Source organism: Brassica napus, chromosome A9 (genome assembly GCF_020379485.1).
Source record: "Brassica napus cultivar Da-Ae chromosome A9, Da-Ae, whole genome shotgun sequence".
In the NCBI taxonomy this organism is placed as follows: domain Eukaryota; kingdom Viridiplantae; phylum Streptophyta; class Magnoliopsida; order Brassicales; family Brassicaceae; genus Brassica; species Brassica napus.
In genome coordinates, this window is record NC_063442.1 from 14,061,605 (window position 1) to 14,079,023 (window position 17,419).

Sequence of the window (17,419 nt, forward strand, 5' to 3'; positions counted from 1 at the left end):
TTTTCAAAATATCTTTACTCGATATAGTTCTTTGAAGATCATTTTAAATGTTATATGTTATTTAAAATCTATAATTTTATCTGTGAATCATATTAACGATTTAAGATAATTCATTATGGAGTTTTCTTAAATGACTATAATTTTAATTTTTGAGATTACACTCATGTTAAATATATTTTATTATCACATAGTTGATTAGTTTTTATTGTATATTGTGAATGTAACAGACTAAAAGAATTTGTATCAAAACATAAGATACCAATGTTGATTAAATTTCTAATTGTTAATGAGTAAATAAATTTGTCAATTTCTTTTGATTAATAAAAAATAATTTAAAACTCATAATAGACAGTTTTTAATAATATGTGTTTACACAAGTGGCTTACTCTTACCAGCCACTCTTTTAAAACAAAACTTTTGTAAATTCTAGAAAATCAAAGAATGAAGTGACTCAGTAGAAAAAAAAATCGAAATTAACTAATATTTTAGTTTGTTTAGAAATTTGTGTAACACATTATAAATTTAGATGATTTCTATAGTCCATGATCATATCAACTTACATAACTCCATAAAAATGATATTTCATTTTCCTAATATGACGTTCCTGTATTGGTTTAAGCTATGCAATCTTGTTTGGTTTCTATCACCCAATTCTGACAGAGTCCCTGACGGATTCACGCAGTATCTGGCGTTGTCCTTTAAACGAATCCAACATTCTTGTTGTAAACCTCCAATTTAAAGAGCACCCTGAAGTTTCTGTATCACCACAAATCCGAAGATCAGAAAAGTGGATGGAGCAACAAGATCTACTTAATTCTGCACTAAGCATCCGGTTTGTTGCTTGTAATCATTTACGTTCTTTTTCTTTGTCTGAACTTGTTGCGTGTTGAATAACGACCCGCTTTGAAATATCATCTTACCTGCTTTCTTTCCTCTGTTTTCTGTTGTAAGATATTTCTGCAGAAAAATCCCAGGTAGGCATGGTCTTCTGTTCTTGTCTGGGTGAACAAGACCTTTACTTTGATTGTTCTTCTTTGTCAAATAACAGTCCTGTTTAAAACAAACAGTTTATGGTAAACATTTGAGTTACATAAAGTCGGAATATTTATTTATTCAGAGTCTCGGAGACAGATAGCTCAAATGAAGTTACATTGCGCTGATGAGACATGAAAAGTTTTAAGCATTTTGTTATGGGTTTGTTTTGTGTATATTGTTTACTTTATAGTCTTGAAATAACGATCATCAAGTGTTATTGTTACACTCCAGGTTTATAAACTTCATACCATGCTAATATTATCTTTCTCTTCTTTTTTTCTTGTCTATTCCTCGTATTTGTGATGATTCTTGAGTGCTGAGTTAATTGTGTGTATTTAAAATCTGAGACTGAGAACTTCAGAGGCAAGGCCACAGCCAGGGGGATAGTTGCATACTTCAGTTAATCCGGGTAAAACCAAACGAGATGTACAATGTCCCAAAGTTAAAAAAAAAACACAAAGAGTAGCATATGCGGTACAAATGTGCAGACCGAGTGAGCAGATCGCTGTCTTAATTCTAGGGCCACAATGAAATGATTTGTGGAATCTTCAAAGAATGAAATAAATGAAAATGTAGTATGAAAAGCCAGCATGCAATTTAAATTTAATACTCACAATGTTATTCACAATAAAGAGCGCCTTCTTTTAGGGATCTCCACATTCAAGCATTGGATCCATAATGCAGAGAAAAAAATGAAAGTAATTTAATAAGCATACTAGATTTTGATCTGCGCTTTCAAAGCGCGGATTTTTTTTTTCAATTGACAAATATTTAATAAATATCATATTTTCATATATTTATGTTTTATTTTATAAAAGACTTAAACTTTTTATCTTTTTTTATCGTATTTCATTATAAATGACTATTTATGTTTAAAAAATTAAACTTTATTTCTTTAATGAATTAAGTTGGTATAACTCTGATAAATTAATTTTATTATATGGTTAATATTTTAATAAAAAAATTATATACTTTTAATAAAGATTTATACTTTTCAATAAAAAAATCAATTTTTTATGAATGCTTAAATTATATTAAGAAAAGAAAAAAAATAATAATTAAGAATAGTTGAAAAAAAATTATTTGAACTTGGACTCAATGGTCCAAAGGAAAAAAAATGTGAGAATTAGATCTGATTTCTTAAGCGGCTCAAATGGCCCAAGAGAGATAGAGCTGTATCCGAAAAAAATAACCCAATATAAATGTGTTATTAATATTACTTGATTGTCATGCAATGTTAGTAAAGAAAAATGCAGATTAAAGTAAAAAAATAATAAGATCTTGCTTTAACAGTATAGATATCTCTATATGATCTATTGATTTATGGATCAACTAAAATGGAAGTAAATATATAAGAATTGACAAAATTTAGTTTTAAAAAGAAAGAAATACTGTTGACAAAAGGAAAAAAAAGAAAGAAATACTGATAAAGATTTAATGAATTGTAAGCAGATTCCAACTTTCCCAATCATTGTGTAGTCACTTCAATTTTTGCCAGCTAATATGTGATCCATTTCAGTAAAATATAGAGGGTACAAATCTAAACTATTCAGAAAGCTAAGGGGGTTTATAAAAATATGACAGCTAATAAGAAGAGAGAGAGAGAGAGCCTTTCGTCATCTTTATATAAATACTCTCCCCTCCCTCACTTTTCCCGTCTTCTTCTTTCTCCCAGACTCTTTTCTCGTTTTCACCTGAGGAAAAAAAAAGAAAAGAAGAAACTCTCCCTCTCTCTCTCTCTCTCTCTCTCTCTCTCTCTCTCTCTCTCGATCGCTTTATAGCCATGAGTCTGTTTGGATTGGGAAGGTTAGATTCTTCTTTCTATGCGTCAATTTTGTATTCAATTACGATATAAGGCGATATAGTTTGCAATCTCAGATCTGTTTTGAATAATATGATATGAAAAGCTAGTGTTGATCTTGTTTCTTTTGTGATCCTGGTACATTTTGTATTGTGCAGGATCACCAATTCATGTTGTGATTTTTTTTATTTCATGATCGAATCATTTCAATCAGAATAAAATATCGAATCAGAATATATGATCTAAAGTTCCTGTGGTTGCTGATTCGTTTCTTATTGTTTGGCATACAATAATTTGATTTTAAATTTTTGTATGAAATTGATGATTAATTTGTTATTTGGCCAGATCTTACAATGAACATTTTTCTTGATTAAATCACAGCCTTTGCTTACTGATTCGTTTTGTTTTAATTATTCATAGAAATCAGAAGACGTTCCGTCCTAAGAAGAGCGCACCTTCTGGAAGCAAGGTGCTTCTTTTTTGATAATCTGCAGCTGTTGTCATTAGATGAATGAATGAACGAACAGTTAAGGTTTCTGTGATATGTGTATATATAGGGTGCACAGCTTCGACAGCATATAGATGCGACTTTAGGGAGTGGCAACTTGAGAGAAGCTGTTCGACTTCCTCCTGGAGAGGATGCCAACGAATGGCTTGCTGTCAACAGTCAGTCTCTCTCATGCTTTTTTTGTGCTGATCATTGCTTTTATATTCTTGAAATTATTTTGTTGATATTTTACCTTTTTTTTTTGTTTGTTGCGTGTTTCGTTTCAGCTGTGGATTTCTTTAATCAGGTGAACTTGCTCTATGGTACCCTTACCGAGTTCTGCACTCCTGATAACTGTCCTACTATGACTGCTGGCCCCAAGTATGCTTCTCTCTTCTCTCTTTTTCTATGTCTTATTCCCAAAAATAATTGAATTCTAAGATTATTCTATGGGGGTATAGTGAGAGTGGTATGTAGCGTGTTTATGCATATTCATTTGTTACGTAGATCTGTGTAGCAGTTCTGATTAATCATGCAAGCAAAATCGAGATCTATTAATACAATGAACGTGGCCAACTACGAACCTATGTGCTCCATCATTCTCTGTTACTATCTATTCTTTCTTTTGACAAGTCACAAAAACAATTTTGCAGGTACGAGTATAGATGGGCAGATGGTGTCCAGATCAAGAAGCCAATAGAGGTTTCTGCTCCGAAGTATGTCGAGTATTTGATGGATTGGATCGAGACACAACTCGATGATGAGACTTTATTTCCTCAAAGGCTTGGTAATTAATAATAAATAATAATTATTGTCCATGAGCTCTAAAAGAGAATATCATATATCCTAAAAATGTTAATTTTATTGTGTGAACTTTGCAGGAGCACCATTTCCTCAGAACTTCAAGGATGTGGTGAAGACAATATTTAAACGACTGTTCCGTGTGTATGCCCACATATACCATTCTCATTTCCAGAAAATCGTTAGCCTTAAAGAAGAAGCTCATCTCAACACTTGCTTCAAACACTTTATCCTCTTTACTCATGTGAGTTTCTTCTCCTCTTTCTAATTTTTAAGGGTGTGAATAATTAGGAAATGTTTTATACAAATATTGCACTGAAATACAATTTTCTACGAACATAAAAAAGTATTGAAAGCTTTATAATATTCTGTAGATTGTCTCCTTAACTTTGGGGCCATTTCATGTGTTGGTATTGGCAGGAGTTTGGACTGATTGACAAGAAAGAACTGGCGCCTCTACAAGAGCTCATAGAATCTATCATTTCACCTTACTGAGCAAAACGCCAATTTCAGATTTTAAAATCAAAAGAAATAAATTATAAATGGTAATGGTAATATGGTTTTTAATTATAAATCTATCCGAGTTTGTTTCAAGTTTTTTTTCTTTCTTCCTAATTTCTCTGTAAAATTTTAAACATTTACTATGTAAGAAATCCGAAGTCGAGTCCTCGACTACCGACCCTTTATTCATGTGTTTTCATGTGAAAGAAAAAGGAACTTTACATTATTTTATTGATTTTTAAAAATGATGATTTATATTTACCGTTAAGCATCTCGAATCAAACAACACTCTTCAACCATCATTATTAAGCCTACATTGGACTTACGCCTGTTAATGGAACGTGAAAAAGGGTGCAAAAGCTGGCATGAGTAGTCAATTAAATGAAATTAAAAATCCTTAAATTAATTGTACAGTTTCAGATGTATTCACTTTATACTTATTATTTTCTCTTAATTAAATTTCACTTTTTTTCAGGACACATTCATTCACTGCGTCTCTCTTCGACTTTATTTTTAATTGTCTCTATTTAGCTTTCGAGCTTTTTTTTTTCTCTGATAAAAGTTGAATTTTTCGTTATCGTTTTGAAAATTTCGTGATTATACAGAAATTTCAAACCTTTTGCGAACACTCTCATCATAAATCTTCAGAAAAAGAAAGAGAGAATCAAACCACCAGATTCCTTAGCCGATGATCCAATCACGTCTCTGATCTCACGCGGGAATACACTTTTCCGATTTGGATCTAAGATTCCGATTTCTGTGGGACATTGTTTGTCCCTTAAATATCTTCGTCTTTGGGCGTGAGAAGGTAGAAAAATGTCAAAGATTGTGTACGAGGGATGGATGGTGAGATACGGAAGGAGGAAGATCGGACGATCGTACATTCATATGAGGTACTTCGTGTTGGAGCCTCGTCTTCTCGCGTATTACAAGAAGAAGCCACAGGATAATCAGGTGAACCATCCCCCCACCCATATATATTATCTTTTGATCACAATTGCGTGTAGATCTCTGTGGATGCTGATTTGCCGAAATCGAGAATGTGATGGTTGTTGAGGAGCTAGAGACTTAATTCTCTAATGGATGATCTTTTTACTTGTTGACGTAGCTTCCTATCAAGACCATGGTGATCGATGGCAACTGTAGAGTTGAGGATCGAGGCTTGAAGACTCATCATGGTCACGTCAGTCTTCTTCCTTTTTTTTTTAATCCTACTGGTTTTAGTGCTTATGCGTCATTTACTGTAGAATGTGGTTTTGTGCCAACCTTTTTTTAATCTTATTTATTTAGGCTTTGGACTCTACTTACTCTTCTGATTTTGTGAAATTTACATCACCATACTGATGGTTTTTGATGGCTGAGTTCTAAATATTTCTGGACAAAGGAACAGTGTATTTAATTGGGAAATGTACTAACTCTTGAGAATCAGTTGATATGTTTCCTCGTGCCAAGTTTATTTATCCTTGACTGTAATGTCACTGCAATTTCTTATCTTCTTCGACTCTGTTTTTGCAGATGGTTTACGTGTTGTCTGTTTATAACAAGAAAGAGAAGAGCCACAGAATCACGGTATCTTTTCTTTTCTTTCTGAGAATAGATCACATTAGTTTTAATGCTTCTTGTTAGTTCATGGGGGTGTATCTTCTTGCTAGATGGCGGCATTCAACATCCAGGAAGCTTTAATGTGGAAGGAAAAAATCGAGTACGTCATTGATCAGGTCTGTCATTTCTGTCTCGTGAATCGCAAACTTTTCTGCCATATCTTTAAGTTTCTGTCTTTGTACCATAGGGTAACTATTATCAGGCAAATCTGTAGATTGGTGCTTATCTAATAATGGCTTTGTGTTTTGTGCTGTTGCAGCATCAAGACTCCCTAGTTCCTAGTGGTCAGCAATATGTTTCTTTTGAATATAAGCCTGGAATGGATGTTGAAAGGACTGCTTCATCGTCAGACCATGAAAGCCCGTGAGTGCTTAGTTGAACATTATTTCTTTATTTCTGCTGGCATGTTAACTTTTATCTGCCGACAACTCATTTACGTGGGTTGCTTGATCATATGTTTCTCTGCCTTAGTCATAAGTTATCGTCATGGAGTACAATTATCTCCTCTTCCTTCACAGAGAGTAAATCTGACATGTGTTGAGGATTGTGGTCTTTATCATGGAAAAGGAAGTTGTGGTTTACGGATAATGATAATGAAATAAGCTTTTAAAATGGATCATTAATCCCTGTTAAATACTAATGGTAAGCTAATCATCATTCTTAATATTAGATGGCTTTTCAATTCTGTTATGTTAGCTCTCAATCTTTCTAAGAATTTGACAAATGCCAGAAGATGCTAATCTAGTGCATTATGTGGATAGTGACCAGTATCGTTTGATATATTATTTCTGTTGATGTATGGCACTGTTTTCTTATGATGACATTTGTATACTTATATTTATGCAGAAATATTATTTGCAATTTTCTTCAGGTTCAGTGCGCTGGAGGATGAAGATGACTCTCGACCTGATTTATTGAGGAGGACAACTATTGGAAATGGTTTTGCCTAATTCTTTTCTACATGGACAATTATTCTCAGCAGCGATCGTGAATGAAATCTAATTACCTCAAACAAACGTGCAGGCCCTCCGGAATCTATATTTGACTGGACTAAGGAGTTGGGTTCCGAGTTGTCTAACCATAATTCCAGCAACCAAGCATTTTCAAGAAAACACTGGCGTCTCCTTCAGTGCCAAAATGGTTAGTGGTTATGCATGGTTTCTGAAAGTATCATCATTTCTGCAAGGCATTACAGTTGTCTTTTGGATCTGTATCCCTCCTAAGACCTGTAATGTTTGTGCCTGTTATCTGCTTCAGAATAAATTTCCACTGCTATACAATCAATCTATAGATCAAATATCAGTCAATGATAAAGGTTGAATTTGGGCCTAATCTTCTCTCTTATACATTTGGCAGGGCTTCGGATTTTTGAAGAGCTACTTGAAGTTGACTATCTTGTATGGAAGCGCTTAATAGCTTTTTATACTTATGGCATTATTTCGTCTTGATTACATAGTAAGTTTATTCAGTCAAAAATCATCATTTGCAATGCTAAACATGCAGCCAAGAAGCTGCAGCAGAGCAATGAAGGCTGTTGGTGTAGTGGAGGCCACATGTGAGGAAATATTCAAGCTTGTGATGAGCATGGATGGCACTCGATATGAGTAGGTGTTTCTCCGTTTTCTTTATTCTCATTCATATATTCAGGTTAAAAGAGATCATTTATATGGTTGTCCTTTTTTATTCAGTTTCTTATAGTTAGACGCTTTGTTGTCTGGAAAAGTTTCTAAGATAATTTGTTGCAGTAAAACAGAATTAAATCGCCGATGTTGGGTCTTTATTTTTTCTGTTTCCACACCCTACGTAATGTCTGGCCCAAAGCTCTCTATCAATAATATATAAGAAAGTATATTTTCGTGGGTTCTGATCTGCGATCTGAAGCTCTCAGTTTCCATCTTTTCTTATGGTCTGGCAGGTGGGACTGCAGTTTTCACAATGGGAGATTAGTGGAAGAGGTGGATGGTCACACAGCAATACTATATCACAGACTACTGCTCGACTGGTTTCCAATGTAATATTATACCCGAAACATAATCTGCTGTCACACTCCCATCCTCTACGAAATAGACCAGTTATCTTGGGGGCTCTAGGTTTTATGGAGATTTTCTTTTATTTTGTTTACCTTAGTCCATGCTTCTGAAAAAAACAGTGGAAAGGATTTACAAGGCCACTATAATGCTTACCTACTTCTCTCCAGGAACTCTGTTTTATTTAACTCATACTATCAAAAATGGCTGCAGGGTTGTGTGGCCTCGTGACCTCTGCTATGTACGTTACTGGCGTCGTAATGACGATGGAAGTTATGGTATCTCCCCTACCCCTTTTACTTGTGCTAGAAACTGGACAGCCGCTTTCATACATCTAGTTTTAATTATTTATCTTGCTCTTTCTGTGAAGTGGTATTGTTTCGTTCTAGGGAGCATGCAAATTGTGGTCCACAACCTGGATTTGTTCGGGCTCATCTTGAGAGTAAGTTTAGTATTTATCTTTATTGCTGACTCCATTACCACCAGATCTTCTGATGTACAGTATTATGTATTACAATCTTGTTTAGGTGGAGGATTTAACATCGCCCCACTAAAGCCCCGGAATGGAAGGCCCAGGACACAAGTGCAACATCTAATACAAATTGATCTTAAAGGTTGGGGTGCTGGTTATCTTCCAGCATTTCAACAACATTGTCTTCTTCAAATGCTCAACAGTGTCTCTGGTACGTTCCTTTGCGCTCTCATTTTCACGGAGATCCATGTGGAAAATGACTTCTGCTCTTCTTTAAACCGCACTTGCATCTGCCATTCTTAAGTCATGGGCTCATGTTCATCACAGGTTTGCGCGAGTGGTTCTTGCAGACGGATGAAAGAAGTCATCCGATCAGGATACCTGTTATGGTTAACATGGCACCTTCTTCCTTAGCCTTGGGCAAAGGTGGAAAGCCTCAGCATAAGTCTTCGCATTCTATTGATCAGACAAATGGGGCCGGGAGAAACTCTGTGCTAATGGATGAAGACTCGGATGACGATGACGAGTTTCAGATAGCTGAATCAGAACAAGAGGTTGGCCTATCAAGCATTCTCTTTTGAACCATATATTCTATCGAGTTAAGACTACCTTTAACATTTTTAATATTTCAGCCTGATACGAGTAAGCCAGAGACTGTCGCCAAGAAAACAGGTGAAACTGATAGTTCATTAATTGATATGTTCTACCAGTGAAAATGTATCTAATTGCTATGAATTTGCTCGTGTCATTTGAAACCTCAGAAGAGGAACCTGCTCTCGACATTGATCTGTCTTGCTTCTCGGGTAATCTACGACACGATGATAATGAAAATGGGCGTAACTGCTGGAGGATTTCGGATGGAAACAACTTCAAAATCCGTGGCCAGAGTTTCTGTGAAGACAAAAGAAAGGTTAGTAAATTTTTCACCTAATGGACATTGTACCTCATTCAATTTCTGATCACTCTTAAACATTTCACTGAAGACGCCTGCTGGGAAGCATCTAATGGATCTTGTCGCCGTCGATTGGTTTAAAGACACTACACGAATTGATCATGTGGCTAGACGCAAGGGCTGTGCAGCACAAGTAAGAGATACAATCTTGCTTAAGTTCCTACTTAAGGGAGATATTAATATCCCTTTTCCTGTGCTATCATTTATGGCTTGATAAATTTATTCAGGTTGCTGCAGAGAAGGGTCTTTTCTCATTGGTAGTAAATGTTCAAGTAAGTTTTTCCCGTGAACTACAACGTAATGTACAAACTACAAAACTAAAGGTTCTTTCTTATTTTTGTAGGTCCCTGGATCAACACACTACAGTATGGTATTTTATTTCGTGACAAAAGAACTCGTACCTGGGTCCCTCTTCCAACGGTTTGTTGATGGTGATGACGAGTTTCGCAATAGTAGGCTCAAGCTTATACCTTTAGTCCCCAAGGTATCTCTCCCTCTGATTTATCTCTCTTTCGTCCTAAAACAAATTGATTCACATAAAATAACCCCTCAATGATGCAGGGTTCATGGATAGTAAGGCAAAGCGTAGGAAGCACCCCATGTCTTCTCGGGAAAGCAGTTGATTGCAACTACATCCGCGGTCCGACATACTTGGAAGTGAGTCCACATTGTGTTAGCTTTTAAAAAGAATCAGAAAGTTACTCAAAAGAAATGTTTTCATTCTCATGCAGATAGATGTAGATATCGGCTCATCCACCGTCGCAAATGGTGTTCTTGGTCTTGTCATTGGTGTTATCACATCTTTGGTTGTGGAGATGGCTTTCCTTGTACAGGTAACTCAATCTAACAAAACTCCATCCTTAGGGTTGCTTCTTCTTCTCTTGAGATCTTACGAATGATACTGAGATTGCGTTTCGTAGGCGAATACACCAGAAGAATTGCCGGAGAGACTTATCGGGGCAGTGAGGGTTTCCCATATAGAGCTATCGTCTGCTACAGTTCCCAAGTTGGATTCAGATTAGTCTTTAAGGTCTCTCTCACTATGTCCTGCCTTAAAAACCTTTATATCAACCTCATGTTTGGTCTTGTCTCTTCTTATATACACACTACACTACCGTCTATTCTTTTCCTTCATGTTTCTCTCTTATCTTTTGATGTTACACTATAGTGAGAGAGAACAGGAAAGTAAAAGCGATTAATTAATTTACTTTATATAAAATAGGCGACATTCAAAAGATATCACTTCAAAGTTCAAACCTCATTCTTCAAGCAAGTTCCACTGCAGCGACGAGGAACAACTAGTTAATGCTGTTTTATAGCATAAGTATATAGTAGTTATCATCCTCTCTTCTTTTGTCGAATACATATATGATGAGCCCAACTTTTCAATATCAAAGAGTAGAATTGTTAAGACATGGAGGCTTCCTCGTCTCAAACGTTTCCCTCAAAACTTTATATAAAAAGAAGTGTCATTAGTACTATATATGATTATTGATGATGACCATGATGATTTTGTATGTGATTGATTTGTCGTTTGTTTTAGTCATACAAAACTTTGATAGAATAGTTTGAGTTTGTTTTAATAGAAACTATAGTAAGAAATTTTTTAAACTACCATATTCTTAATTTGTCGTTTGTTTTAGGTGATGTTCGTTTGCTCACCCAGATGAGACATCTGGGTGAAAATGCAAATCGATGTTCGTTTTGTGCATTTAATGCTACATTCAGATGGATCACCCAGCTGAATTTTTAAAAAGTCATCTCAAATTGTTACTCAAATGAAGGTGAGTCTTAATGGTGCATCTTCAATCCAAAATAATAAATGACAAAAAATGACCTTTTAAAGTCAAAATATTATTTTCAAACCGTAAATTCTTTTTTTTTTGCAAATACATTTTTCCGCGAGAACCGAAAATACATTTTTCCGCAAAATTGAAAAACACACTTTTCCGCCAAAACCGCAAAATATGCTTTTTCACAAAAAACGTAAAATGTATATTTCTATAAAAACACACTTTTCGGTCAAACCAGTAAAGCCGCACTTTTCGGCCAAAACCGGAAAACACAAATTTTCCCGCCAAAACTGAAATAATTCATTTTCCCGCCAAAACCCAAAAACCCATATTCCCGCCAAACCCCCACAAAAAGTATTTTCGGGCCAAAACCGCAAAAAAAAAAACATTTTCTTGCCGAAACCGAAAAACACACAATTTTCCCGCAAAAACCGGAAAATGCATTTTCTCGCCAAAACTGGAAAACGCATTTTTTCGCCGAAACCCAGATGAAGCATATGGATAAAACATCTAAATGGACCATCTGGATGAGTCTTCTAGATGTACAAACGAACATGACTTACTATACAAAATTGATAAATTCTGAAACATTGGAACAAGATGCATCCGCTATACGATTGTGATTATGTGCATCGACATGACTTCATCAGTTGAAGCTGGTGGGTTCAACTGATGAAGTCATGTCGATGCACCTAAACATCCGAAGTTTGTGTTACAAAAAAAAAAAACATAATTACAACACATTTTTTAACATAGACTAGCTTGAAAATGGCTTAATCAGCGGAATGAGCGAGCTGCTTAGGTGCATCGACATGACTTCATCAGTTGAACCCACCAGCTTCATAAATTGGCTATTCAATCTTTTTTCTTTTTTTTGTGATGATGAGCCTTTGATCAACTTTTTGAACCGGATCTTGGATCAGTTTTCGAGGTTAAATCCACCTCCAAAAAAGCTTAGTTGATTGAAATCTATATACAAAAGTAAATGAACTTTACTTCTCGATCAATATTTTATAACATCATTCTCAGTTTTGTTTTTAAATATCCTTATGACTACCAAGAATATGGCTCAAGCTAACATCCCAAATTATGATATATGAAAATGTTTAATAGAATTGATTTGGCTACTTATGTCACCAAAATTGACTTACTTTTTCCGTTACACATCTGTTTAGAACTTCAGGGTTAAGCGTGTTTGAGCTGGAGTAGTGGAAGGATGCATGACCTATCGGGAAGTGATTCGCGATATCGTGTGAGTGAGACCAAAACACGAAAAAAAGTCATGTGGTGATTGCATGATCGTTAAAAAAGTCTTTCGGTCCTTGGAAAATTAACGCATCGCTCGTCAGATGGGATAGAGCCCACGGGCGATAGAACGGGCGTGAGTGGCCCATTAGCCGTGGACGATCAGGGAGTACAAGTGATATCAGAGCTAGTTAGCCATCTCGGTTCTGATCCGAGAGGCGTCTTGAAACATGTCGTGGGGCGCACCGAAAATATTGCGTTCTTTGAGAAGGGATGAATTGTAATATCCTCAGTTGTGATATATAGAAAGGTTTAAGAGAATTGATTTGACTACTTATGTCACCAAAGTTGACTTACCTTTTCCGTCACACATCCGTTTAGAACTTCAGGATTAAACATGCTTGAAGTGGAGTAGTGGAAAAATGAATGACCTATCGGGAAGTGATTCGCGATACTGTACGAAGGAGGTCAAAGCACGGGAAAAAGTCGTGTGGTGATTGCAGGGTCAGTAAACAAGTCTTTCAGACCTTGGAAAATTAACGCACCGTCCGTTAGAAAAAATAGAGCCCACAGACCGAGTGAACAGGCGTGGATGGTCCATTAGCCTCGGGGCGTTACAAAAATTTAACCGTGATCTCCGCTATTGTGGTCCGTTAATTCTATCAAAGAAAATTTTGAAGGTTTTCTATGATGCCGGATATTGAGAATGTTACGGTCCAGAATTTGGGATCATCAAAGGGTGCTGAAGTGAAAATTCATATTCTGTAGGAAGGTCATGAAGCTGATGATTACACAATAAAATTAATCAAGAAAACGAAATACATATTTAAGGCATGATGGAGTAATATCGCTAAAGCAAAAGATTACAAAATTGGCAATGAAATTGGACTCATGTGGGATAAAAGCTTGGGAAGATTCTTTCTTCGTCATATCAAAGCAGTCTTTTTTAATTATCAGAGATATTTTCTAATATCTACTAGATGCTTCTAAAGATATCACTTCAAACCTCCATTTTTCAGATTTCTTCATGAACTGTAAGATCTGGACTAGGATAGAACAGAACAAATGAAGCATGTGAGGTTGTGATGATATTGCTTTATATGTTTGGTGTGGTACTCTGATTGAAACACAACTCGAGGTTCGCGTAAGTTACTAGTGCTTTCACAGTTTCACTCAAGAGTTCTGATTCTAAAGCAGAGCCAACAACACACAACCGAGTAGGAACGTCTATTATGGCTATGGCACTTCCTTGATGGTTCCATGCGTAACAACCAAGTTCCACTGCAGTGACAAGGAACAAATAGTTAATGCTGTTTTATCTTCTGACTAGGTAGCTTAATAGTATAAGTTTTCTTTCTTCGTAGCTATCCCTTGGCAAAAAAAACCAGATCGAAAAATTGAACCGGAGCTGAACCGAATTACCTAAAACCGAAACCAGATTGAAGCCCTCAAATATCCGAATGCTTCTTATATTTCTATATCCGAATAACCGAACCCGAACGGAACTGAACCAAGAACCGAACGGATACCTGAATATCCAAAAAAATAAGTTTCAGCTTTTTTGATATAAGATAAAATGTTATCAACCCCACTCGAACCCAGATTGAACAGAAAGAATGAAAATATTGTTACTACAATACCACGTTAGCTTTTATGTACTCTCTTATATTATAGTATTATATATATATAGATATATATATATATATATATATATATGGTACTTCTGTATTAGAATGCAATAAATACTTATGAAAATAACACCTTAGTACCTCGAACTCTGGTTGTATTGACGAATATGCAAATGTGTAACCACTAGACCACTTAGATTAACATGTTAACTAATATATATTGTATATACACACCACACACACACACACACATATATATATATATATATATATTTATTCATTTGTTCATATATTAAACGGGTACCCGTAACCAAACAAAAACCGAATCGAAATCTCATAAATACCTATTGGGTATAAAAATGATTTATCCGATATACCCGGAACTGAATGGTTCCTACCCAAAACTGAACCGAATACCTAAATGCCAGGGATATTCGTAGCATAAGGTCTAAGTATTGAGTAGTCAGGTTATAAAGTTTGAATTTAAACTGGGTTAAATACATTTGTCTCATAAGAAATTAAAAAGACCAATAGTTTCGTCGTTCAAAACTTCAAATAGATCCGAATATAAATTGGCCCTCGAGTGCAAAGGCAGAAAGGAGCTTGACTGCAAGACCCACCCGCGGCTACACCTCCCGCTTTGTCAGGTATACTTCTGTCCCACACATCTATCCAGAAGCAAGTGTAGTTCACTGGTTTTGCTTTTTAACGGTTTGGGGACCGGAAACTGAGCATTAAACACTCCGCCTAGGGAGTACGGTCGCAAGACTGGAACCCCTCGTCGTAACCTCTGTTTAAGCTATTCTTAACTGTTTGGTGGATCTCTATCCCTCAGTTCCGAAATCCAAATCCATGTTGGTCCCTCGAGACAGAGGTACACAACCGGCTCTCTCTGATTGAAATACCACTCGAACCCAGAGCTAGCTGGTTCTCAATCGATGTTTCGCGCATTTCAGATGGTGGTAAAGTGAGACCACATAAATAGCTCTTATTCTTTATCTTTATATAGTAATTCGACCTATTGCTTCGCATCCCATCCCCCCCCCCCCCATAAGTCTGAAATCAGTCTAGCCTGACATTTACTAGATTGTAGACATTTTTGGAACACCTCTATAAGAAAAAAGTTATTTTTTTCTCGAATTTCGTGAAAAACTCAATTTTATCTCTCCTTCGTTACAAACAAGAAAATGGTTTTAAAAATCATTTGTACACTCCCTTCGTTGTACAAACCCTTGTTGATTCTGAACTTCGTTTGTGAAAGAACCGAACTGGCCACTTAATCTTGTAAACTAATCGAGACCGAAATTGGAAAAAGAGATACGAACAGAGAGGAATAACCAATCGATGAAAAAACATGAAACCATTTGATCAACTCGCCTTTTTTCTTGTTGCCTAACTTCCGCTTCGAGGAACGCCTGCTTAAATTGATGTGAATTGACTGATGGTGACAGGTGTTATGACCTGTGGCCGCCTGCCTGGTGGGGACGGTTCCTCTGTTGTGGGTAAAAGTTGTAATTTGACTTGAAGAGATCATCTATATAAATAGTCATCTGATGCTCTAATTAAGGTCAAGCACTGAAATTTGTCCTAAACCAATTTCAGAAACATTTTGTTATGGTGGGGAGTGAAAACACCAGTAATATGGGTTGGCTGGTTGGAAATACAGCGGTATCCAAAGTAGCTCTAGTCTACGATCAGATGAATGAACCGCCAAGAGCTCGTATGAGAGTTGGTCTGACTGCCTTAACTATGGCATAATATTTCCGCTTTATGCGCTGATTCTCAATTTTGTTTTTATCGAGTTTTTGGTCTAAGGGATCTTTAGTGTTTTGCGATTTAATAGCTTTATCTCAGGTTAAAGGCTCTCTCGTTGTCTTTTGTTTGTTTAGAGATTCCGTGATCTCTTGCATTCTCCGGCTTTTTTGGTGGTTGAAGGTTTGGACTTTTCGTCTTTGTTGTGGGTGGTATGTTATTGACATCCTTGTCTTGCTTTCGGAGATTTTCATCCAACATTATGTGTTTAGTTTCTAGTTTCTAATGTTGTAAGCTTTTAGTTTAATTATGCGTAAGTTTTCAGACGGGAAAAAATATCTGTCTCTAAAGAAAAGAAGAAGTTGTACTATATGGAGTTGTATATTCAACAGAACTTATAATTGTAAGAATCCCGAGAAGAACAGTTGTGATAAAACTGGCAGAAATCACATGGCCATGAACCGTCCTGTCTGTACGATGATTCAATGTCTGTTATTAAGTTAGTGTACATTATTGGCGCCAGAGAATTTGGTCTATGAATAATTAATGAAAGGAAATTTCAATTAAGTGCAAATCTTTAACGTTCAACATATAATATGGCTCGAAATTCACAATAAGAGATAATGAATTCATTTAACTTGTGAGTATTTATATAACCACTGTGATCAGTAGTTCGACGACTGACGAATTTCACAATTTAAACTGATATTTGAAGTAAACTTATAATAATGGTTTTTGGTCTCAAAAATTTCCTGAGGGTGACACAACCTATTAATCGTTCACGAAATAATAGTATTGAATATTGATAATAATTATGTGATCTATTCACAATGTAATTCCTTCTTTTGATTTTACATGTGAACTAATATTTTTGTAACATATGAACTAATCATATCTATTACCCGAACGATACTATTCTTCTTCCTCATAGATATTAATTATAGAAAAAATGTCACAATATTTTGCAACGACTAAATTACTTTTTTTTTTATAACTACTAATAGTATACAAATCGTTACAAACTCGAATTTTTTTAAAATGGCTGGTTTGGAACACTAGCGATGAAGTTCATCACACACATGATATTCGAATTATATATAAAAAAAACATATGCAATTGGTCAGTAGAAGCTTATCACACACATGATATTCAAATTATATATAAAAAACATATGCAATTGGTCAGTAGAAGCGAAGTCAAACATTTTCTTAAGAAATTCTAATTACTTCAATTACTTTTGTTGGTAAGGAAATTTACAGAAAAAAATCATATACTTTTGTTTGACAGAGAAAAAAAATTCATATAGTTGACGCGCTCATGTTA

At 35.6% G+C, this 17,419-nt stretch overlaps 2 protein-coding genes across 2 annotated transcripts; both read left to right on the top strand.

Annotated features, from left to right (window-relative positions):
* Positions 1-2,630: 2,630 nt before the first annotated feature.
* Positions 2,631-4,851, top strand: LOC106366744 (MOB kinase activator-like 1A). Its single transcript, XM_048740642.1, has 8 exons — positions 2,631-2,762; positions 2,793-2,841; positions 3,257-3,305; positions 3,394-3,502; positions 3,611-3,704; positions 3,977-4,110; positions 4,205-4,368; positions 4,545-4,851. Exons 2-8 carry the CDS (start codon positions 2,819-2,821, stop codon positions 4,617-4,619), a joined length of 648 nt encoding a protein of 215 aa, XP_048596599.1. The 5' UTR covers positions 2,631-2,762; positions 2,793-2,818; the 3' UTR covers positions 4,620-4,851.
* A 277-nt stretch (positions 4,852-5,128) lies between these two features.
* On the top strand, positions 5,129-10,915 carry LOC111201004 (protein ENHANCED DISEASE RESISTANCE 2-like). The gene is made up of 22 exons (XM_022692777.2): positions 5,129-5,579; positions 5,734-5,808; positions 6,141-6,194; positions 6,278-6,343; positions 6,487-6,590; positions 7,099-7,166; positions 7,251-7,367; positions 7,584-7,624; positions 7,731-7,831; positions 8,143-8,238; positions 8,468-8,532; positions 8,625-8,696; positions 8,782-8,937; positions 9,054-9,280; positions 9,359-9,398; positions 9,488-9,636; positions 9,710-9,811; positions 9,906-9,950; positions 10,022-10,162; positions 10,240-10,335; positions 10,410-10,511; positions 10,599-10,915. Exons 1-22 carry the CDS (start codon positions 5,442-5,444, stop codon positions 10,698-10,700), a joined length of 2,157 nt encoding a protein of 718 aa, XP_022548498.1. The 5' UTR covers positions 5,129-5,441; the 3' UTR covers positions 10,701-10,915.
* The last annotated feature ends 6,504 nt before the right edge of the window (positions 10,916-17,419 follow it).